At 45.7% G+C, this 25,651-nt stretch overlaps 1 protein-coding gene across 1 annotated transcript; it reads left to right on the plus strand.

Moving 5' to 3' along the window:
- Nucleotides 1-3,596: 3,596 nt before the first annotated feature.
- Nucleotides 3,597-24,404, plus strand: LOC135504912 (glucagon receptor-like). Its single transcript, XM_064923840.1, has 13 exons — nucleotides 3,597-3,656; nucleotides 4,062-4,164; nucleotides 14,580-14,687; nucleotides 16,093-16,214; nucleotides 16,628-16,734; nucleotides 17,030-17,186; nucleotides 20,248-20,407; nucleotides 20,501-20,561; nucleotides 20,672-20,741; nucleotides 20,958-21,049; nucleotides 21,249-21,387; nucleotides 21,501-21,542; nucleotides 24,333-24,404. The coding sequence occupies exons 1-13, from the start codon at nucleotides 3,597-3,599 to the stop codon at nucleotides 24,402-24,404; spliced, it is 1,293 nt and encodes a 430-aa protein (XP_064779912.1).
- Nucleotides 24,405-25,651: the final 1,247 nt, after the last annotated feature.

Here is a 25,651-nt window from a genome sequence, read left to right on the forward strand (position 1 = left end):
ATGTGTGCCAATCAGGGGGTGAATGGGCAAGACAAAATATCTAAGTGCCTTTTGAATGGGGTATAGTAGAACTGCAACGCTGCTGCATTATTTTACAGTCAAAAGTTTCCCATGTGTATCAAAAATGGTCCCCTACCCAATGGACTTCCAGCCAACTTGACACAAATTTGGGAAGCATTTGAGTCAACATGGGCCAGCATCCCTGTGGAATGCTTTCGACACCTTGTAGAGTCCGTGCCCCGACGAATTGAGGCTGTTCTGAGGGCAAAGGGGGTGCAACTCAATATTAGGAAGGTGTTTCTAATGTTTTGTACACTCATTTTGTACACTCAGTGTACATCAAGATGTTTTTTCTATGCATTGGCAGGACAGAACAGCAGCTTAGGGTAAACTCAAGGGGGGAGGTGTGTGTCTCTTTGTTCAGTATGTCTCAAGGTTCTGCTAGCCTGAGTTAGAATAACTCATGATAAGCTGTAGAGCATACTATTTACCAAGAGATTTTTCATCTATATTTTTCATAGCTGTCTATTATAGCTGTCTGTATAGGGATATAAGCAAACAAAAAAATGCTCATCTAGAGGTTGCGTTCCTAGTAGCTGGTGATTTTAATGCAGGGAAACTGAAATCCGTCTTAACTCATTTCTACCAGCATGTCACCTGAGCAACTAGTGGCAAAAAATCTCTAAATCCCTTTTACTCCACACATAAAAATGCATACAAAGCTCTCCCTCACCCTCCATTTAGCAAATCTGACCATAACTCTGTCCTCCTGATTCCTGCTTGCAAGCCAAAACTCAAACAGGAAGTACCAGTGATGCGCCCAATATGGAAGTGGTCCGGTGAAGCAGATGCTAAGCTGCAGGACTGTTTCACTAGCACAGACTGGAATGTGTAACAATACCCACTGCTGCTGTTCTCTCTGTTTCTTCCCCTCTTACTCCCTCCCAGAATGATGCGCTTTAGTGTGAAAAATACCCAGAATCATATGGTACATCAGTTTGAGATTAAACAAGTGTTTCAAAGGTGTGCAGGGGTAATTATAGCCCTAGGATATAATGTTCTCCTAATGTTCTCCTAAGTGGGGTAAGTGGATATCTTGCTCTGTTTGTTTAGAGATTCCCCTCTTTGAATGATAGAATGATGAATGGCCATATTTTCAGAGCATATGAAGGAGGATGACTCATTCCTATTTATAATAAAGTATAATAAGGCTTCTCAAAGTGTGCTAAAAACCATCTGTGATGATTGAAGGCTGACACTGATCTGTTTATGTGTCAGAATATATGCTATAGCCTAATTTAGGCAACATTTTGTTGGGGGGGGGGGGCTATCATGCCAAATAATGACCCCCTGCCCAAGGTGTCACCCTCCATTACAATGGTATGTGTTAGTTGAACATTATTAATTGTTGTATCCTAGGACCAACAATAGGTACATACAGTACAAGTCAAAAGTTTAGACACACCTACTCATTCAAGGGCTTTTCTTTATTTTTACTATTTTCTACATTGTAGAATAATAGTGAAGACATCCAAGTTATGAAATAACACATGGAATCATGTAGTAACCAAAAAAGTGTTAAATAAATCAAAATATATTTTCTATTTGAGATTCTTCAAAGGTGCCACCCTTTGCCTTGATGACAGCTTTGCACACTCTTGGCATTCTCTCAACCAGCTTCACCTGGAACGCTTTTCCTTGAAGGAGTTCCCACATATGGTGAGCACTTGTTGGCTGCTTTTCCTTCACTCTGCGGTCCGACTCATCCCATACCATCTCAATTTGGTTGAGGTTGGGTAGTTGTGGAGGCCAAGTCATCTGATGCAGCACTCCATCACTCTCCTTCTTGGTCAAATAGCCCTTACACAGCCTGGTCAAGCATTTCGCTACACTCGCATTAACATCTGCTAACCATGTGCATGTGACAAATACAATTTGATTTGATTTGATTTGATTTGGTGGTGTGTTGGGTCATTGTCCTGTTGAAAAACAAATGTTAGTCCCAATAAGTGCAAACTAGATGGGATAGCATATCGCTGCAGAATGCTGTGGTAGCCCTGCTGGTTAAGTGTGCCTTGAATTCTAAATAAATCACAGACAGTTGCTCCAGTAAAATACCATCACACCTCCTCCTCCATGCTTCACGGTGGGAACCACACATGCAGAGATCATCCGTTCACCTACTCTGCGTCTCACAAAGACACAGCGGTTGGAACCAAAAACATGTTGAAACATGTTCTCAAATGCCATTGAAATGGCAGCAGCGGTATGACAACCAGTACGAAATCCTCAACGACCCACTGTGCTGTCAGACTCCGTATGCTCATGGGGCTGATATCACTGTTCCAAATGTCAGTCGTGACGCTATTACTGTGTAACTCCGGTAGGGCAACATCTGAAAAATAGCCCACTTGGTGTACCGGTGCTCGACCAGTCGGCAAAAGCCAACATCACCCACGACAGAGAACGGTTGATTGTCACAGCAGACATTGTGGGCTAGGTTATAAATGCTGTGTTGCACGTGATGCGGAAAATTTTACATGGCGTCATTACGTCATGTACCTACGTTATATAGGTATGCACGTCAGCTTTGACATCGGTTTTGCACATCTGCGTTAAATTAGACATTGGGCAGATACCGATGTTGGCATTTTTAGCTAATATCGGCCAATTCCGATAGGATCACTGATATATTGTGCATCCCTAGTTAACAAGGTACCTAAAAGTAGTTTGCAGTATTGTTTTCATCTTATTAGCGAAACAAAACTACTTTAAACAGCAAAACTGTCCTGGGAATCAGCTTTGTTTACATAGTGGGGATGAAAGTAACATCATTTTGGCTATAATTATCTGTTGATATAGCAACAGACGCAAATAGTTTATCAAATTTCATTGTGACGCAAGGGGGGACTATTTGGTTAAAAGAAATAAAAAATGTGTGACACCCTCTTGAGGGCGGAGAAACGTTTTTACACATTACACTACACATTCTACATAATTTTTTCTTCTTCTCGGTTTTCCAGACAATTTGCTGAAATTATACACATTTTGCTATGGGTTGGAAAAAACATTTAGCAATTTTGTAACTACTTTCTTGCAATTCTACTTGTTTTGCCATGAGGCAGACAATTCTTTTTGCCATTTTACAGCTAATTTGCTGCAATTCTACACATTTTGCCATGGGGTGGAGAGAAACTTTGGCAGTTCTATAAGCACGTTTTCTGAAATTAGACACATTTTCCCATGACTTATGCCATGTTAATATAATATCTGCGTGAGAGTGACTAACAAAATCATTGGAGACCCCATGGAGGTCAGGGCCCCTGGGCACGTGCCCGGTCGATAATTCTGCCATGATTACTACAATTTTTGATACCTGGGTAGACTAACCAATCAAAAATGTTTTACTGAAGGACTAATTGAGTGACTGTCAGTGACTGACATAGCAAGAGGAAAACTGCTGACGCACAACCAAATTTTGAAATTGCACTTGCTGTATTCTACTATTTTAACGCTCAACAGTAAGTTGAGAACCCGACTGAGTTCCTAAAAAAGTGTTCTTGACCTCACAGAGAGCGCTCATCCCCCGAACAGAGATGAGTTGGACCATGGGAAGCATGGCCCTGACCTGCCTACTGCTGCTGAAGATGCTAAAGGTGAGATATGAACAAAATACTGTATTGAGACTGTATCTGTTACATGCAAATGTTGTGTTGTTTTGAGCAGAACCATACAGTCGTGAGTGTTGTTGAGCGTGACACACCATAATAGCCAAAGTGCTATCAAGAGCCACTTATAACTGTTGGACACTGTAGAGTACAGTGAGTGTACCGTGTACAGTGAGCTGAGTCTGTACACAGGAAACACCTATTGTTTAATGGTTGGACTGTGGTGAGACAGACGGTAGCTACTGTCGTACAGAGCAATACATTTTTAGCTGCCCCCTCCAATGAAACCTTTCATTCATTCATTCATTCATTCAATCATGTTTTTGAAATCCCACTAAATGGCAAAAGAGAAGAAGGCTATTCCATGAATGTTTTTTTTGTTTCCTCTTCCAGGTGGAGATGATCGGTGGGAAAGTCCTGGAGGAGACCTACATGAGGTGGATCCACTACAAAGACGAATGTGTGAAGATGATTGACTATGAGCCATTTCCTCAAGGTAAGAACACAACTCGACTCAAATAGATTTGGCATTTAGAAGTGGTTCATTGGTAAACTTCCCACAGTCTCTCACACAACTGGGAGTAGAGTGCCATAAGTCTGGCAAGCAAGACTAATTAAGGATAAAATAGGATTGGTTCCATTGGCATATTTTTGTTGTTGTTGTTGTATATTATGAAGTAGGCCAGAAGGCTTCTGGTAGAACAGTAGTTTCCAACCTTTCTGGATTACTGTACAACCAACTGAATTTTGCCCTGCCCAGAGTACCCTTGATGGACATATACAGTGCATTCGGAAAGTATTCAGACCCTTGTACTTTTTCACATAACTTTGTTACAGCCTTATTCTAAAATGGATTAAAACATTTTTTCCCTCATCAATATACACACAATACCCCACAATGACAAAGCAAAAACAGGTTTACATGTTTTTGTAAACATTTATTACAAATGTAAAAATGAAATACCTCATTAACATAAGTATTCAGATCCTTTGCTATGAGACTCGAAATTGAGCTCAGGTGCATCCTGTTTCCATTGGTCATCCTTGAGATGTTTCTACAACTTGATTAGAGTCCACCATGTTGCGATGACCATATTACGGTAATTAGGCTTCTCCAAGCTCTGATGCTGCTCATGGTCATTAGTAGCCTACCAAACTTGCTAACTGCCTGGTATTCAGCACTTTTGTCCTTATAATCACTCTAACATCAATGCAAATGTTATTGAAAAAATCTAATCAAACACTTCATGAGAGCCCATGAGGTCATGTTGCGCAACATTTCTATAGGCATGAGAAAACAGACTGATGACCTGTCAGGATTTGGCCAGGGTTGTTCCGGGTTTTGGTCACTAGATGCCCCCATTGTGCTTTTTGACCTTATGTTGTTTCCCTTGTTCCCCATTATTATTTGCACCTGTGCCTCGTTTCCCCTGATTGTATTTAAACCCTTAGTTTCCCTCAGTTCTGTGCTCTGTGTTTGTATGTTAGCACCCAGCCCTAGTGTTCTGTGTATTCTTGTCGTTTCCGGTGGATGCTCTTGTGGAATTCTGTTTTTGTTTTGCGTATCTCTTGAGGCTTTTTTGTGCTATACCTACCACCTTTTGGATTTGCCATTTTGTATTGAAGGACTTCTCCTTTTTTTTACTTTATTAAATACACCGTCTTAAGTACTGCTGTGTCTGCCTCATCTTCTGGGTTCTGCTGACTATTTGTGGCTCAGTTGGTTAAGTGACTGTTTCTCACTCCGGAGACCCAGGTTCGTAACCGGGTCCTGACAGAAACACAGAGCCAAAAATGAACCCAGAGGCAGCCAGTTCCCAGGACCTTTTTGCCATGCTGTCCCACCACCAGGAGACTGTCCAACGCCACGAAGCCGCCCTGGTTCAGCAAGAGGCCTTAATGGCTAGACATTCTCATCTTCTGTCTGAGATGCTGACTTCCATTAAGCAAATATCTGATCGTCTTACCCCGGCAACAGTTCCCGTCCCAGTACCTCAGATTCACGTACCCATGGCAGTTAACCCCCTGGCTGAACCTCGTCTTCCACCTCCCCAACGGTTCTCAGGTGATCCAAGTGCTTGTAAAGGGTTTCTCACCCAATGTTCTCTCTCCTTTGAGCTACAACCCTCGTCGTTTCCCACCGACCGGTCTAAGATCGCTTATATCATCACCCTGCTGTCGGAAAAAGCCCTGGCCTGGGCTACTGCTGTGTGGGATGCCCATAGTTCCTGCTGTGCCAGCTACTCTGCCTTTGCTGAGGAATTCAAACGAGTGTTTCAAGGCCCAAGCAGGGGTTCTGACTCAGCCAAACAGCTCCAGACTCTCCACCAAGGTTGGCGCAGCGTGACACGGACTATGCCATCCAGTTCCGCACGGTGGCAGCAGCAAGTGGCTGGAACAACGAGGCGCTCACGGTGTGCTTTCTGAAAGGCCTTTCCGACACTATCCAAGATGAACTGGCCACTCGGGAACCACCGGACAATCTCGAGTCCCTGATCAAGTTGGCCTCACGCATTGACCAGCGTCTGAGAGAGAGAGAACTCAACCGTAGACCTCTAGCCCCTATCAGTCCCAGCTCCGAGTCCCCACCTTTATCCTCGCTGGCTCCATCGGAACCCATGCAGATTGGACGCATCTCCCAGGCTGAGAGAGACCGCCGGATGAGGGAGCGACGCTGTCTATATTGCGGCAAACCGGGCCATTTCCGTTCCACGTGTCCCGGGCTCCAGGGAAACGCTCTGTCCCGTACAGACCGGGGGAACTGTAACGGGAAACATAACCTCCTCCCATCCGTCCAACTCCCGTCTGCTCATTCCAGTCACCCTCTCCTGGGACAACCACAAGCTTCACCTTCAAGCCTTGGTAGACTCTGGAGCCGCAGGTAACTTCATGGATGGTGTCTGGGCGAAGGAGAATGGCATTCCCTCTGAACCTCTAAGTGAACCCATGAGGGTCACTACATTGGATGGAAGCCCTTTGGGATCTGGACTTGTCACTCATGTCACTACCTCCTTGCGACTTTCAGTTTCACAACACCAGGAATTGATGAACTTTCATTTGATCTCCTGTTCCGAGTTCCCTCTCGTCCTTGGATACCCCTGGCTTCACAGCCATAACCCTCACATCGACTGGTCTGTGGGCACTATCAAGCAGTGGGGTCCTACGTGCCAAGCTACTTGTATTTTCCAGAATTCCCCGAGTTCTACTCCCGAGTCTTTAGAATCCATCGACCTGACCCGAGTTCCCGAGTGTTACCATGACCTCAAACTGGTGTTTAGCAAACAGAGGGCCACCATGCTACCACCACATAGACCTTACGATTGCCCCATCGACCTGTTTCCGGGGACTTGCCCCCCCAGGGGTCGGATCTTTTCCCTATCTCCACCCGAACGAGCTGCTATGGATACCTACATCAAGGACGCTCTGGAAGCAGGCCTCATGCGTCCATCCACCTCCCCGGCGGGAGCAGGGTTTTTCTTTGTGGCCAAGAAAGACGGTGGATTACGTCCTTGCATCGACTACCGGGGACTCAATGCCATAACCGTCCGTAACCGTTACCCGCTACCCCTTATGGCCACAGCCTTCGAGCTGCTCCAGGAAGCAGTTGTTTTCACTAAGCTTGACCTGCGGAACGCATACCATCTTGTGCGGATCAGACCTGGTGACGAGTGGAAGACCGCTTTCAACACGCCTACTGGTCACTATGAATACTTGGTGATGCCCTTCGGCCTGACCAACGCCCAGCGGTGTTCCAAGCGCTCATAAACGATGTGCTTAGGGATATGCTTAACATATTTGTGTTTGTTTACTTGGATGACATCCTCATCTTTTCGAGCTCCCTTCAAGAACACACTAAGCATGTCAGACAAGTACTCAAACGCCTCCTGGACAGCCATCTGTACGTTAAGCCGGAAAAATGTGAATTCCATTCATCCCGAGTACAATTCCTGGGATTTGTAGTGGAACCCGGTCGAGTCCAAATGGACCCCAGGAAGGTAGGGGCGGTAGCGGATTGGCCCACCCCCAAATCCGTTAAGGAAGTTCAGCGTTTCCTGGGCTTCACAAACTTTTACCGCAAGTTCATCAAGAACTTCAGCTTGGTGGCAGCCCCTCTCTCAGCTTTAACCAAGGGTGGCAATGCAAGGTTTTTGTGGGGAAGAGAAGCTGAGACGGCCTTCCAAGGACTCAAGCAGCGCGTTCTCTCTGCTCCCATCCTGATACTACCGACTACGGATGAACCATTTGTGGTGGAGGTAGACGCATCAGAGGTTGGTGTTGGAGCTGTCCTGTCTCAGAGGGGTGAAGACAAGAAGCTTCATCCGTGCGCTTTCTTCTCACACCGGCTTACCCCGACTGAGAGGAACTACGATGTGGGGGATCGTGAACTCCTAGCGGTTAAGATGGCATTGAAGGAATGGAGACACTGGCTCGAGGGGGCTTCTCACCCGTTTCAAGTGCTTACGGACCACAAAAATCTGGAGTATATCCAGCAGGCGAAGCGGTTGAACTCTAGACAAGCTAGATGGTCTCTTTTCTTCAATCGATTCCAGTTTATCCTCACCTATCGGCCCGGGTCGAAGAATCTCAAACCGGATGCCCTGTCCCGAGTCTACGCTCCTGCCATTCGAGATGACACGGACATGCCTGTCCTTCCTGCTGCTAAGATTGTGGCTCCGATCTCGTGGCAAGTTGAGGATACCGTGAGACGTGCTCAAGCTAGCGAACCGGACCCGAAAGGAGGTCCTGCCAATCGGTTGTTTGTCCCCAAGGCAGTGAGGACTCAGGTCCTTCTGTGGGGGCACTCCTCTCGCCTCACCTGTCATCCGGGCGTAGGTCGCACCTTGGAGTTCATCCAGCGTAAGTTCTGGTGGCCTACCATAAGAGAAGACGTTGCCACTTTCGTCAATGCCTGTCCCGTGTGCTGCCAGGGCAAATCTTCTCACCTCCGCCCTCAAGGACTCCTTCACCCTTTACCTGTTCCCCACAGACCCTGGTCCCATATCTCATTGGACTTTATTACTGGACTTCCTCCATCCCATGGCAATACTACTATCCTAGTCATAATCGACAGGTTTTCAAAGGCGGCCAGGTTCGTCCCTCTGACTAAGTTACCTTCTGCCAAGGAAACGGCTGAGTTGGTAATTAATCATGTGTTCCGAGTCTTCGGCATTCCTCAAGATATGGTTTCTGACAGAGGTCCCCAGTTCGCCTCAAGGTTTTGGAAGGCCTTCTGCCAACTCATGGGGGATTCTGCCAGTCTATCTTCAGGGTACCATCCGGAGTCCAACGGCCAAACAGAGAGGATGAATCAAGAGCTGGAAACCACCCTCCGATGTATGACTCGTGACAACCCGTCCACATGGTCATCCTTTATTGTTTGGGCCGAATACGCGCACAACACCTTGCGCTCCTCCTCCACTGGTATGTCCCCGCACGAGTGTCAGTTTGGCTATGCTCCTCCATTGTTCCCGGACCAGGAGGCAGAAGTCAGAGTGCCTTCAGCCTTGAAGTTCGTCAGACGCTGTCGGCTTATGTGGAGGAAGACCCGTCTTAATCTTATGCGTTCCTCACAGAGGTACCAACAACAAGCCAACAGACGTCGCCGTCCCGGGCCTACCCTGCGCCCCGGCCAGAGAGTCTGGCTCTCCACAAGAGACTTACCTCTACGGGTGGAGTCTCGCAAGCTGTCCCAAAAATACATCGGTCCCTTCAAGGTTGCCAGGAGAGTTAACCCAGTTTCTTATCGCCTACACTTACCCAGATCCCTTAAGATTAATCCCACATTTCACATTTCATTGTTAAAACCTGTTGTTTTTCTCCCCTTGTCCCGGCAGACAGACCTCCCCCTCCGCCTCGTGTCATTGGAGGCCAGCCGGCTTATACCGTCCATCGGATACTGGATTCCCGCCGGGTGCAGCGGTCCTGGCAGTATCTGGTGGACTGGGAAGGCTACGGTCCCGAGGAGCGCTCCTGGGTTCCTGCCAAAGACATCCTGGACCCTGACCTCATTCGTCAGTTCAGGGCCCTCCACCCTGAGAGAGCTGGTAGGAACGTCAGGAGCCGTTCCTAGGGGGGATTCTGTCAGGATTTGGCCAGGGTTGTTCCGGGTTTTGGTCACTAGATGCCCCCATTGTGCTTTTTGACCTTATGTTTTTTCCCTTGTTCCCCATTATTATTTGCACCTGTGCCTCGTTTCCCCTGATTGTATTTAAACCCTTAGTTTCCCTCAGTTCTGTGCTCTGTGTTTGTATGTTAGCACCCAGCCCTAGTGTTCTGTGTATTCTTGTCGTTTCCGGTGGATGCTCTTGTGGAATTCTGTTTTTGTTTTGAGTATCTCTTGAGGCTTTTTTGTGCTATACCTACCACCTTTTGGATTTGCCATTTTGTATTGAAGGACTTCTCCTTTTTTTTACTTTATTAAATACACCGTCTTAAGTACTGCTGTGTCTGCCTCATCTTCTGGGTTCTGCTGACTATTCGTGGCTCAGTTGGTTAAGTGACTGTTTCTCACTCCGGAGACCCAGGTTCGTAACCGGGTCCTGACATGACCTCTATGAAAAAGAGGAGGATCCCATCAGCTTTCTATAAACTTGGCCTACAATTTTTTCTCAACTTTCCTAATATTAAGCACTTTGCGTATCTTTACAACAAGAGTACAGCCTATCTGACTGGCATGCTATTTAAGTACAAAAGATGACATGTATTTTTTCCCTAGCCCTGTTTCCAGACAGGTGCATGATAATTATCAATTCTAAATCAAAGCAAATTTCACACATACAGTACTGTGCAAAGGTTTTAGGTAGGTGTGAAAAAATGCTGTAAAGTAAGAATGCTTTCAAAAATAGACATGCTAATAGATTATATTTATCAATTAACTAAATGCAAAGTGAGTAAACAGAAGAAAAATCTAAACCAAGCCATATTTGGTGTGACCACCCTTTGCCTTCAAAATAGCATAAATTAATTTAGGTACACTAGCACAAAGTCAGAGATTTTATAGGCATATGTATGATTAAACAATTACATCAAACAGGTGCTAATGATCATCAATTCAATACGTAGGTTGAAACACAATCATTAACTGAAACAGAAACAGCTGTGTAGGAGGAATTAAACTGGGTGAGGAACAGAACAAACTCAGCTAACAAGGTGAGGTTGCTGAAGACAGTTTACCGTCAAAAGTCATACACCAGACACAAGACACAAGGTAGTTATACGGCATCAGCAAGGTCTCTCCCAGGCAGAAATGTCAAGGCTGACAGGGGTTTCCAGATGTGCTGTCCAAGCTCTTTTGAAGAAGCACAAAGAAACGGGCAACATTGAGGACCGTAGTTGCAGTGGTTGGCTAAGGAAACTTACTGCAGCAGATGAAAGACATATCATGCTTACTTCCCTTCACAATCAGAAGATGTCCAGCAGCGCCATCAGCTCAGAATTGGCAAAAAAACAGTGGGACCCTGGTACACCCATCTACTGTCTGGAGAAGTCTGGTCAGAAGTGGCTTTCATGGAAGACTTGTGGCCAAAAAGCCATAGCTCCGACGTGGAAACAAGGCCAAGCGACTCAACTGTGCATGAAAACACAGGAACTGGGGTGCAAAAAAATGGCAGTAGGTGCTCTGGACTGATGAGTTAAAATTTGAAAAATCTGGCTGTAGCAAAGGCTGTAACGGCTGTTGGAAGGAGAGGACCAAGGTGCAGCGTGGTATGTGTCCATATTTATTTAATGAACACTGAAATCACAAAAATAACAATGTGAACGACCGAAACAGTTCTGGCTGGTGCAGACACACAACAGAAAACAACTACCCAATAGAACAAAACATAGAATGCCCACCCCAACTCACGCCCTGACCAACCTAAAATAGAGACAAGGTCAGGACGTGACAGTAACCCCCCCCCCCAAAGGTGCGGACTCCGGCCGCAAAACCTAAACCCATAGGGGAGGGTCTGGGTGGGCATCTGTCCGCGGTGGCGGCTCTGGCGCCGGACGTGGACCCCACTCCACCTTAGTCTTGGCCCACTTAGGTGGCGCCTTTGGAGCGGCGACCCTCACCGCCGACCCCAGACTGGGAACCCTTTCAGCGGGCCCCGAATAGACGGGGGACTCTGGAAGCGCCGGAGTGAAGGGCGGCTCTGGCAGCTCCTGACTGACGGCGGCTCTGGCAGATCCTGACTGACGGGCTGCTCTGGCAGCTCCTGACTGACGGGCGGCTCTGGCGGCTCCGGACAGGAGGGAGGCTCTGGAAGTGGGGGTTTCCGCTAATGGAACATTCGCGCCCATAGCCTACTGGCTTATAATGTGAAGAAATACCCTAATAGTTTATCCACATTTTCATCTAAATGTTCTGATCTGTTGCGTTAGCCTCATTGCGTGAATTTTTTTCCCTTTATGCTAGTGGTTCTATTAATTTGGGATCTGTCGCATCCCACAACTGTCCTAGACTGTTTGGAATATTTATTTCTCGCACAGAATAGAATAGGTCAACTTTTGTACTATGGGGGATAGTAAATTCGCATAGGCTAGTGCTTTTACTGTTCGTTAGGCCTTACTCATCTTCTTGGCTGACGAAAAGTAAATGTGGGCAGTTCTTCCAATATCTTCAATATGCAACTCGGAATTGGATAAGGATGCGCGCAGTTACTTCCCCGATGTGTCTGTCTCCACTTGTAGCCTGTGAGAAAGACCTGATCAGGTGATGGCAGCCATATGAGTGAGAGGTGCTTCAGAGCAGCGGCACTCCGGGGGAAGGGCACAATGCAGCATTCTGGGCCAAGACTTATGAAGTGTGTACAGCCAGTGCAAAAGAAAAAGCAGAGCTCATTCATTTGAAGCAACTTTAAAAAAAATCATCATTAGAGTCGCATCACACGGCCTTACAATGTATTAAAAATCAAAACATATAGCCCAACATTTGTAGAACAACTAAAGTTACATTAATAACTCTAAATTAAGCATATAGGAGTACCTATTTCTTTGTTAACCGCTCAACACAGAATAGCCACATGTGCACACTCCCTCAAATCGTTTGGAGAAAATATCCTTTCTATTTTATTCAGCTTTGTTCAATTTTATTCTTCATACAATAAAATAATATAAATAAAGCCACGGAATTCTAAGCAAATCTTGTCAGCTAACTTAAATAGTATTTCCCACAGCCATTTGGCATAGCCAGATCAAGACCTGACATAAGGACAACTCAGAGTATACTATTCTGTTCTTCCGAAATAGAGTGCATGTTCTTCATATTATGTTTCTTTAGACCTGTCTAAAATGAATAATGCATTTATTGTGAAGGTGTAGGCTATAATACATGGATTTGTTAGTCTTTTTAAAATGTAGATGTTCCAAAGGTCTGCATCAGTGTCTTGTAGGCTATGTTTGGAAGCCAGGAGATGCTACATGTGTTTATGTTAATTAACGTCAATTACCCTGAGACCGACAGTTATTTGCTTGATAATCACCGGCTGATGAAATTTTGACTGCCACAGTCCTAAGTCCACCTGTGGTAAATTCAATTGATTGGGCATGATTTGGAAATGCACACACCTATCTATATAAGGTCCCACAGTTGACATTGCATATTAGAGCAAAAACCAAACCACGAGTTCGAAGGAATTGTCTGTAGAGCTCTGAGACAGGATTGTGTTGAAGCACAGATCTGGGGAAGGGTACCAAAACATTTCTGCAGCATTGAAGGTACCGAAGAACACAGCGGCCTCCATCATTCTTAAATGGGAGAAGTTTGTAACCACCAAGACTCTTCCTAGAGCTAGCCGCCCGGGCCAAACTCAACAATCGGGGGAGAAGGGCCTTGGTCAAGGAGGTGACCAAGAACCTGATGGTCACTCTGACAGAGCTCCAGAGTTCCTCTGTGGAGATGGGAGAACCTTCCAGAAGGACAACCATCTCTGCAGAACTCCACCAATCAGGTATTTATGGTAGATTGCCAGATGGAAGCCACTCCACAGTAAAAGGCACATGACAGCCCGCTTGGAGTTAAAGGACTCAGACCATGAGAAACAAGATTATCTGGTCTGATGGAACCAAGATTGAACTCTTGGGCCTTAATACCAAGTGTCACGTCTGGTGGAAATCTGGCACCATCCCTACGGTGAAGCATGGTGTACTGGGAGACTAGTCAGGATCGAGGAAAGATGAACGGAGCAAAGTACAAAGAGATCCTTGATGCTCCAGAGTGCTCAAGAACTCCGACTGGGGCAAAGGTTCACCTTCCACTGGACAACGTCCTTAAGCACAGAGCGAAGACGACGCAAGAGTGGCTTTGGGACAAGGCTCTGAATGTCCTTGAGCGGCACAGCCAGACCCCGGACTTGAACCCAAGCTAACATCTCTGAAGAGACCTGAAAACAGCTGTGCAGCAACGCTTCCCATCCAACCTTACAGGGCATTGAGAGGATCTGCAGAGAAAAATGGGAGAAGCTCCCCAAATACAGGTGTGTCAAGCTTGTAGCGCCATATCCATATCCAAGAAGATTTTAGTCTGTAATCGCTGCCAAAGGTGCTTCAACAAAGTACTGACTAAAGGGTCTGAATACTTAGTGTGTAAATGTGATATTTCAGTTAATTTTTTATACATTTGCAAAATAAATCCCCCAAAAACGTTTTGCGGGATGTTGTGTGGAAATTGATGAGAATTTTTTATTTGTTTTCATCAATTTTAGAATAAGGCTGTAATGTAACAAAATGTGGAAAAGTCAAGGGGTCCAAATACTTTCGAAATGCGCTTTAAGTTTACATTGAAGTGCAGCTAGTTGTAGTTGCCTATCCTTGGTCAGATAGAATTGCCTCGTAAAGGCATTCTAAACACTGCACACATTATTTTGGTCAGTCTGGATGACCAGGCTACAAATGGAACGCTCGTGGTCATGTTCTTTCTCTGTCTCCCAGGCTTGTTCTGTAACAGGACGTTTGACCGCTACGCCTGCTGGCCTGATGGTCCTCCTGGGTCGGTGGTCAATGTGTCCTGTCCCTCCTACCTGCCCTGGTTTGACAAAGGTGACTGATTTGTTTTTGTTTTTTAAATCTACATTGTATTGTCGATGGTCATCTATTGAATTGTGATATGATGTCACAGAATGTAATGGTTTTCTTCTGGGGAAAGAGAGGCAGACCAAAACGCAGCGTGGTTACTTGTAAACATCTTTAATAAAGATGAACAATCTACAAAACAAGAAATGTGGAAAAAACCAAAACAGCCCTATCTGGTACAACAAACACAGAGACAGGAACAATCACCCACAAAACCCAACACAAAACAGGCTACCTAAATATGGTTCCCAATCAGAGACAATGACTAACACCTGCCTCTGATTGAGAACCATATCAGGCCAAATATAGAAATAGACAAACCAGACACACAACATAGAATGCCCACCCAGCTCACGTCCTGACCAACACTAAAACAAGGAAAACACACACGAACGATGGTCAGAACATGACACAGAATAATACCCCAAAATATATTGACCTATTCATAAAACATATAAAGGTAACTGTGCTGTTCTAATAATCATATTCATTATGATCTGTTAGGTTCTTATTTTTCAGAGTAAATTACTCACGAACACTAAAGAAGCTTAACCAAGTTGAATTCTTCCCAAAGGGTACAGCTGTAATTCAGCTGTAATTCAGACAGAAAAACATTTCACACAAGCACTGATATTTAACCCTTTCCCCTAGGCTGAGTCTCCTCCTCCACAACCGAACAGCCAACGCATCCCTGTTGCTAGACAGAAACATAGTGATATCTGTTCTTCCTCACTTCATCTGACCTGACCTCTACCCCAAAGTGCTCACTCCTCCCCAACTCAAGTTTGCCATGGTTATTAATACCAGACTGTGTCTCTTCTCCTCCCAGGCGATCCCTAATGACTAACAATAACATATCCGTACATAATGTAAACGTTATACATTACCCTCTCTCCCTTAGTGGCATTTGTTAGTTTCTAATCTCTCCACCGTCTCCCCTTCTCAATGCCTGCCACATGTAATCACTTCCCTGCACTCAATACATTCCAAGCTTAGTTGCACCCACTGTATACCTTCCTCTTATAACCCTTCACTTCTGTTGTAGACCCTCAACCTGAGCACTCCATCAGTGACATGAATAAGTAACATTTCATATTCTCAGAACCCAACAGATCTAAATGGCAAAACTGATCCTATTTTAGCACGCCTACTCTCAGACACAGCTCCAATAATTATGCCAATTCGGAAACATTGTTTGTACGTGTTGCTTTCAGAATAGTGTGTGGGTGTGTGTGGGCACAAGCTGTATGCGTGTTTCTGTGGAAAAATATTTTTGTCCGTGCACTCAATGTGTATTTATGTTTGTGTGTGTGCACGCACGTGCATGTGTGTGTATGTGCGCACACACTGGACATGTCTGCGGGATGTCCAGTGTCTCAGGGTGTGGTGCGTCGGCGGTGTGGCTCTGATGGCCACTGGGTGAAGGAGGAGGACGGGGAAGTCTGGAGGGACATGTCTCAGTGTGAAGAGGAACAGGAAATCACATCTCAGGAGGTACCTGACAAAAACACTATCTTTTGTTTTTTACTTGTAGGTGTTAATGAGCACTGTGCCCCTGAGCTCTTCAGGTAAATCAGCCTTCTGTTCCGTCATTTGGAGGGCTGTATTACTGTAAACGTATGCAGTCCCTTAATGCAAAGCCTTCAATGTTTGTAAGATCTGAAGGGTCTGGATATTGTAGGTATGAGCAGTGTAATGATGGCGTTTCCACCTTACAGATCTGCAAACATTAATGGATTAAGGCTAAGGGAAAAGGCTAGGAAGCCATTTGGGAACGGCCAACGCTTTAAAAAAAAGTTGTTTCTGTCTTTGTCAGTGACAAGATGTGTATACAAAGTCCTACTTAACATAATCTCTTCTGACATGAGTTTCCATGGTAACGCCGCTCTGCATTGTTTTTTCCACAGCTGTGGTTCAAGCAGTTGATGGTGAGCTTCAGGATGCTTTACACGGTTGGCTACACCCTGTCCCTCTTCACCCTGGTCTCAGCGCTCATCATTCTACTGAGTATCAGGTACACTTGTCCTTCTGTTCGCCACCACTCTTCAAATAGAAACACTGGTCCACGTCACTCATCTCTACTCCAGTAATCAAGCACTTACATCAAAGTCATATTTACCACAGAAAGCCCAAAAGGATGCTTTGGATGAGCATTGGAAAAGCAACCCTAGAGAAGTAACAGTATGGGAAGGTTTGTGAGTGTGACTAAACATAAGAACATCTTGAGAAGATTTCTGGGTAGTATTCTTTGATGGTATTTTTTTGGTAGTAATACTTCTTGGCCATCTGCCTCTATTGTTCCCTATCAGGAAGCTTCACTGCACCCGCAACTACATCCACGCAAACCTGTTTGTGTCTTTCATCCTGCGAGCCGTGTCGGTGATCGTCAAGGACACCATGCTGGAGCGTCACTGGGGCCGGGAGATCATGAGACAGGCCGACCTGGGAGAAATGCTGAGTCACAAGGTGGGTTGTGAGCAGTGGAGGTGGAGCTACCATATTGCTTGTTCCTATCATATTTATTCCTTCAAGTCTGCAAACACTTGAATACCCTTGAATATGGTGACATGATCTGTGGAGACTAGGAGTTGTTTTTGGACTCAGCAAAATGTCATCACAGATTGACCTTTATAGTAATCACCATCTTTACCACTTGTCATCTCCCGTTGTACTATAATGAAATGTAATGAAAATGTAATGAAAAGTTATACTACCTGCGGACCGAAGTGTAGATGCGACCGCTCGCTCCAACCCGGAACCGGAAACACCCAAGTGGTCATTCTCTCTTTCTCCCCTTACCCATCTGTCTATCGCCTCCTTTGAATTCCATGCTGTCACAGTTACCAGCCCTTTCAAGCTTAACATCCTTATCATTTATCGCCCTCCAGGTTCCCTCGGAGAGTTCATCAATGAGCTTGATGCCTTGATAAGCTCCTTTCCTGAGGACGGCTCACCTCTCACAGTCCTGGGCGACTTTAACCTCCCCACGTCTACCTTTGACTCATTCCTCTCTGCCTCCTTCTTTCCACTCCTCTCCTCTTTTGACCTCACCCTCTCACCTTCCCCCTACTCACAAGGCAGGCAATACGCTCAACCTCATCTTTACTAGATGCTGTTCTTCCACTAACCTCATTGCAACTCCCCTCCAAGTCTCCGACCACTACCTTGTATCCTTTTCCCTCTCGCTCTCATCCAACACTTCCCACACTGCCCCTACTCAGATGGTATCGCGCCGTCCCAACCTTCGCTCTCTCTCCCCGCTACTCTCTCCTCTTCCATCCTATCATCTTTTCCCTCTGCTCATACCTTCTCCAACCTATCTCCTGATTCTGCCTCCTCAACCCTCCTCTCTTCCCTTTCTGCATCCTTTGACTCTCTATGTCCCCTATCCTCCAGGCCGGCTCGGTCCTCCCCTCCCGCTCCGTGGCTCGACGACTCATTGCGAGCTCACAGAACAGTGCTCCGGGCAGCCGAGCGGAAATGGAGGAAAACTCGCCTCCCTGCGGACCTGGCATCCTTTCACTCCCTCCTCTCTACATTTTCCTCCTCTGTCTCTGCTGCTAAAGCCACTTTCTTCCACTCTAAATTCCAAGCATCTGCCTCTAACCCTAGGAAGCTCTTTGCCAACTTCTCCTCCCTCCTGAATCCTCCTCCCCCTCCCCCCTCCTCCCTCTCTGCAGATGACTTCGTCAACCATTTTGAAAAGAAGGTCGACGACATCCGATCCTCATTTGCTAAGTCAAACGACACCGCTGGTTCTGCTCACACTGCCCTACCCTGTGCTCTGACCTCTTTCTCCCCTCTCTCTCCAGATGAAATCTCGCTTCTTGTGACGGCCGGCCGCCCAACAACCTGCCCGCTTGACCCTATCCCCTCCTCTCTTCTCCAGACCATTTCCGGAGACCTTCTCCCTTACCTCACCTCGCTCATCAACTCATCCCTGACCGCTGGCTACGTCCCTTCCGTCTTCAAGAGAGCGAGAGTTGCACCCCTTCTGAAAAAACCTACACTCGATCCCTCCGATGTCAACAACTACAGACCAGTATCCCTTCTTTCTTTTCTCTCCAAAACTCTTGAACGTGCCGTCCTTGGCCAGCTCTCCCGCTATCTCTCTCAGAATGACCTTCTTGATCCAAATCAGTCAGGTTTCAAGACTAGTCATTCAACTGAGACTGCTCTTCTCTGTATCACGGAGGCGCTCCGCACTGCTAAAGCTAACTCTCTCTCCTCTGCTCTCATCCTTCTAGACCTATCGGCTGCCTTCGACACTGTGAACCATCAGATCCTCCTCTCCACCCTCTCCGAGTTGGGCATCTCCGGTGCGGCCCACGCTTGGATTGCGTCCTACCTGACAGGTCGCTCCTACCAGGTGGTGTGGCGAGAATCTGTCTCCTCGCCACGCGCTCTCACCACTGGTGTCCCCCAGGGCTCTGTTCTAGGCCCTCTCCTATTCTCGCTATACACCAAGTCACTTGGCTCTGTCATAACCTCACATGGTCTCTCCTATCATTGCTATGCAGACGACACACAATTAATCTTCTCCTTTCCCCCTTCTGATGACCAGGTGGCAAATCGCATCTCTGCATGTCTGGCAGACATATCAGTGTGGATGACGGATCACCACCTCAAGCTGAACCTCGGCAAGACGGAGCTGCTCTTCCTCCCGGGGAAGGACTGCCCGTTCCATGATCTCGCCATCACGGTTGACAACTCCATTGTTTCCTCCTCCCAGAGCGCTAAGAACCTTGGCGTGATCCTGGACAACACCCTGTCGTTCTCAACTAACATCAAGGCGGTGGCCCGTTCCTGTAGGTTCATGCTCTACAACATCCGCAGAGTACGCCCCTGCCTCACACAGGAAGCGGCGCAGGTCCTAATCCAGGCACTTGTCATCTCCCGTCTGGATTACTGCAACTCGCTGTTGGCTGGGCTCCCTGCCTGTGCCATTAAACCCCTACAACTCATCCAGAACGCCGCAGCCCGTCTGGTGTTCAACCTTCCCAAGTTCTCTCACGTCACCCCGCTCCTCCGCTCTCTCCACTGGCTTCCAGTTGAAGCTCGCATCCGCTACAAGACCATGGTGCTTGCCTACGGAGCTGTGAGGGGAACGGCACCGCAGTACCTCCAGGCTCTGATCAGGCCCTACACCCAAACAAGGGCACTGCGTTCATCCACCTCTGGCCTGCTCGCCTCCCTACCACTGAGGAAGTACAGTTCCCGCTCAGCCCAGTCAAAACTGTTCGCTGCTCTGGCCCCCCAATGGTGGAACAAACTCCCTCACGACGCCAGGACAGCGGAGTCAATCACCACCTTCCGGAGACACCTGAAACCCCACCTCTTCAAGGAATACCTAGGATAGGATAAAGCAATCCTTCTCACCCCCCTTAAATGATTTAGATGCACTATTGTAAAGTGGCTGTTCCACTGATGTCAGAAGGTGAATTCACCAATTTGTAAGTCGCTCTGGATAAGAGCGTCTGCTAAATGACTTAAATGTAATGTAAATGTTTACCATCTTTATTTCAAGGCTGCCATTGGCTGCAGGATGGCCCAGGTGGTGATGCAGTATTGTGTTCTAGCCAATCACTACTGGTTCTTTGGAGAGGCCATCTACCTGTATTCGGTGCTCATCGCCTCCGTATTAATTGAGAACAACAAGTACTTGCCTTATATCTGCCTCGGCTGGGGTGAGTAACGTATCCTTTGTCTACATCCAAAATACCACTTCTTCCTTTTATGCCCACTGTGTCTTATTAATGATCAATGTCTTTCTTTGTCAGGAACCCCTCTTTTATTTGTCCTTCCTTGGATGTTGGCCAAGCTATTGAGAGAAAACAAAGAGTGAGTGGGTGTCCATGTGTCACCTCAATCAGTGCACACTGCACGGCCTGTTGTTTGCATTGATTTAGAGACAGACGTAAACAATGAATGTCCCAATGTGGTACCCTCAGGTGCTGGGCTGTCAATGAAAATATGAGCTACTGGTGGATAATACGGTTCCCCATTCTGTTTGCGTCACTGGTGAGGGCGGCTATTGGCTCTGTTGTTATGTACATTATTGTGTGTGTGTGTGTGTGTGTGTGTGTGTGTGTGTGTGTGTGTGTGTGTGTGTGTGTGTATTTGCGTGCCTGTCTGTGTGCATTGTGTTGGTCTGCATATTTATAGCCTACTTGTCATACATGGCTGTGTGTGTGTGTGTGTTTGTTTTTGAAAGATTGCAAATGCTACTGTCAACAGATCAACTTATTGATTTTCATGAAGATTTTGAAGGTGATTCTATCCAAACTACGTGCCAACAATCAGAATGGCTATCCTGACTACAAGCTTCGGTAAGGAATAAGGACAAGAGTCTGATATAATGATATTACTCACAGGTCTCTTCCTTTACCGATGTGGCATCCAATTTGATAGTTTGTGACAGAGAGAGGAGGAAAGATAAAGGGGCAGATTAAAAGACAGAGGGCAAGACATGCGTAAAATTAGTTGAGACAGTGAGACAAATTTCCTCCCTGTCCTATCTCCTGATAGCTTGGCCAAGGCGACCTTGACCCTCATCCCTCTATTTGGCATCCATGAGGTCATCTTCATCTTCGCCACTGATGAGCAGACCACTGGCATCCTGCGCTACATCAAGGTCTTCTTCACGCTCTTCCTCAACTCATTTCAGGTGAGGAACCTGAAACCAGGTTACCCAGGTCAACAAACCACAGTCTTGCATTATTATCTAGCAAGTGAAGCCTATCAGTGTTTTGTTTTAACCCAAGCATTGTGTCTCTATAGGGATTTTTGGTGGCTGTGCTGTACTGCTACTGTAACAAAGAGGTTTGTAAGATTCTATTGTGTTTTTTTTTCTGTTATGTTCTATGTTTTTCTATTGTTTTCCATCCATCAAACTCATCATATGCTCCCCCTGAGGTGCTCCATCCTTTCCTATATAAGCTGTAACGCACACTTACTGCCAACTGCACATCCCTGATTGAACACTCATTTGGCTACCTCGATTATCTGTGACAATTGCTGTAAACGGTCTCTGGGTTATGGTGTGATGTGAAGTCAGATGGGTCACAAGTATCTGACAGGTTCGCTAGTGTCTGAAAGAAATGTTAATGACATTCTGAATTACTTTAGGAATGGGCAACTACTATTATTAGACTAATGCCTTTTGAACGTCAGACTTGTTCATTCTAATGTGCGGTAGCTTCAGACCCGGCCCCAGGATAAAGTGACTAAAGGGGCAGTTGAAATCGGCGAGGGGGCTACATTTTTGGGGGTGTTCTTGCATTCTTGCATCTGCTGATATAATCACGCTGTTCCACAATAAACATAACGTTCAAATGCTGAGACTCCAAGATCATTGAGTGCTTTTGAAATCTGACATCTCTGCTGCGCTTTATCAGCACAATGGACCATACCATACAGCTAACCCGTTTTGGTAATGAATATAGGCTCAAGATAGATAGGAACATTAATCTATTACAAGCAGTCTATGTGAATGCAGTGATACACACAGTTGTCTTACCAAAATAGTAGTAGCCTAGTTATTCGTGCGTGCAAACATAAATACTGAATAACAGTTTGGCTTAGAATACGACACAACTGCGAATGCGAACGAATGAATGAATGCGACCAGAACAAAACAGCGGAACCAAGTAGTAGGCTTAGTAAAGCAAAATGTCAGATCGATAAAGGCATGACACAATCTATATTTAGGCTAGTTACATTAACAAGGAACAAACACAGTAAACAAAAGGCAAATGGAGACCCAAATAACCAAAACATAGCCTACAGCCTACTACAGTGAGATGCAGCCATGCACAGCTGTCTTGCCAAACAAATAGGCATATACAGGCCAGCTTCAAACATGGAAAAGCATACTGCTCGCTCATGAGTTCAGCAACAGGTTGTGATATGGCAACAGGTTGTGAATACACTTTTGTGAATCAAATTCGACCCACATAATCAATTAAGCAATGCCAGCCTACCATAAACACATTTCCAATACGTACAGTTCCATTTACCGCCGCGAAAACCAATAGGCTATGATTTGATTCTGGTTATCTATTTCTATGATGAAAGATACTGATATGTAGCTATACCCAGGGCGTCATTGGGTTCTTACATTGGAATTATATGGAATTCAGCTTGCATTACGCTACACACAGTAAACATAAAAGTTCAAGAACTGCTTTTGACCAAGAAGTGACAGGTTCGATGCCACGACATCTCGCTGCACTCCATCAACACCACGGACAGCGCCCTAAACCCTAAAGCAAGATTTTGATCAAAACCAACCAGCAAGATTGAAACAATCTCACGTTTTCAAAAGGGTTGCAGCTTCCTTAATGCTCTGTGGAATTTCCTGAATAATCGATCAATCGATCATTCCTTGAAATCTTCTTGTGAGATCCCCCTCAAATGCCAGTTGGATTAGTTGAGCTTTCCTCGGGTGTAGCGTGTTTGTTCTGTTCTGATTGGACGCCCAAAAAGTCAGTCCATGTTTCAGTGTAGTAAGCATGGTCGGCATAGCGGAAAGAGGCCCAGAGAATCATTGCAGGATATCAAGTGGGGTCAATTTGTCCTCATTGGAGCCAGAGCGGGCGATTTCAGTCAGAAAAACCTAGCAAACGGCACTGAACTCAGCTTCCACCAAATCTGTTTTGCTTAGATCTCGCAGTGGATTCGCCTTTTAACTCATTTAGAAAGTCATGGCTCTCTGGGTCAAAGGCACACAGGGCCTTCACCAGTTCTGACGTTTCACCAATGACGGTATCCAACGTGCTGAAGAACAGTGTTTTCCACTCAGTCTATTCTCCTCAGTTCTGCTGGCCTACTGTATTGGCCATCAAGTAGGCCTGGAGGTTTGTACTTACATACTGTAACATCGTTGTTTGCTTGGCGCTGGTGCATCAGTGCCACTGGCACTGCACTGTGCCTAAATGGCTTCGAACTCACTGTCGCCCCACAGCTTATTGACACACTCCAATACACTGTGGACCACTTTGACTCTAGTGTAAAGATCCGTTGCTTTTGCCTGGAGTAATTTGTTTGGAGGAGGGAGAAGACTGAGGATTCTGTGTACCACATGCTGGCTGTAAACTTAAAGCCGCTGTCTGTCACTGTCCTCAGCAACCTTGCAATCCTCGAGTCTTACTTCTGTGCTTTAGGAACGCATACATTTTTGCCTGCTTTTTATGGAAACCAAAAGGAGTCATACCTTACCACCCAGTGACTTCTCATAGCCGCCCTACACACACCACGGCGTTCCCTGTCCATTGTGCTGACACAGCGCAACGGAGATACAGATACTCTTTTGCGCCAAAGCCCTCTTTAGCCCCCTCGTGAACCTCGGGGCAGGTAGCTTCTTCCATTCTCATGTACAGTATAGTTGCATATGTTCTCTTTTGCTCTGTAATCGCCCTTCCTGAGTAGGAAAAATGCATCAATTCAACATCCTTTGATTAAAAATTTGTTTTGCAAAAAGACAGGCTATCATTTACTGAGGGAGTAGAATTGCATGAAGAATAGTAGACTGTGCATCAGTGACCAGCAAGGACAAACTCACACATTTCAGTTGAAGGGAGGGAAGAATGTTTTTTCCTCTGTTGGTTGCAGGTGAAGACAGAGCTTGCAAAGAAACTGCGAAGCTGTAGGATGGAGGTGGAGGTGGTGTGCTGTGGACAGTGACTAACCGAGACAAGAGTAGAACCATTCTCCATAGCCACAGTTCCAGAGAACAATGGAGCTTCTACACCACCACCAACAGGTGTCCAGCCTGATAGTCCTCAATCTCCGCATGCTCAAAGTTCAAGACAGCATGCTCGGAACACCTCCATGACACCTGAGTCTCTCGCTCAACTGCATTGTCGTACCACAACGGCAACCCTGGAGAAGAGTACAGACTGCACACACCTAACTCCTAATGAGACCACGGGGTCTAGTCCATCTATGCAGGTGTCATTCCTCATTCACTTAAACGACCCAGTTGAGTTACCTCCACATGTTGTAAATATTTATTCAGATTAAAGGCCCAAATGCAGCCATTTTTTTATCTAATATTAAATCATTTCTGGGTAACAATTAAGTACCGTAGTGTAATAGTTTGAAATTAAAATGTAAAACAAAATGACAAAAATAATATTTATGCAAGCAAGAAGTTTCAGAGGTCTGTTTAGGAGTGGTCTGAGTGAGGGGAATAATTGGGGTTGCCTAATATAACTTGAAAACTAGCTGTTGGCAGAGATGTTTGACACATTTTTTGTTTTTGGTCTATCAATTTATACTGCCTGGGGATGTCACCATGCAAGACAACTCCACCCATGCAAAACCTGCAGATTAGAAGGTCCTGTGAAAATTGTATTTTCAACGGGCAACTATCAGAAAGCTACACTGATCACATTTTTCCCACTTTTACAGTGTTAGTTTCATCAGCTGTTGTACAATATGATACAAAACACAGGGAAAACTGAACTTTGACTGCACTGGGCCTTTAAGTATGATATTATTTGTGTGTCACTCTGTTAATGTACAGTATTTTAATGTATTTCCAAATGATGAGTGGTACAGTGCCTAGTGAAAGATCCAACTATCCCCATGCCTTAAAATTGCATCTAAAAAGGGATTAAATAAATACAAATCCTGCCGATCTACATAACCTACTCCACATTTTCAAAATTAAAGAAAATTATGGAAAATGTTCCACAAGAAAAAATAATGTCTAAATTGCATTTGTGTTCACACCCCAGAGTTAATACTTCGTGGAAGTATTTTGGTAGCCATTACAGCTGGGAATCGTTTTAAATAAGATCTAACCGGTGTCAAATGGCTAGCTAGATAGTAGCATTTCAATCTGTGACATCACTTGCTCTGAGACTTTGAAGCAGTTGTTTCACTTGCTCTGCAAGGGCCGTGGCTTTTGTGTAGCGATAGTTAAC

This window comes from Oncorhynchus masou, chromosome 18 (genome assembly GCF_036934945.1).
Source record: "Oncorhynchus masou masou isolate Uvic2021 chromosome 18, UVic_Omas_1.1, whole genome shotgun sequence".
Taxonomy (NCBI): Eukaryota; Metazoa; Chordata; class Actinopteri; order Salmoniformes; family Salmonidae; genus Oncorhynchus; species Oncorhynchus masou.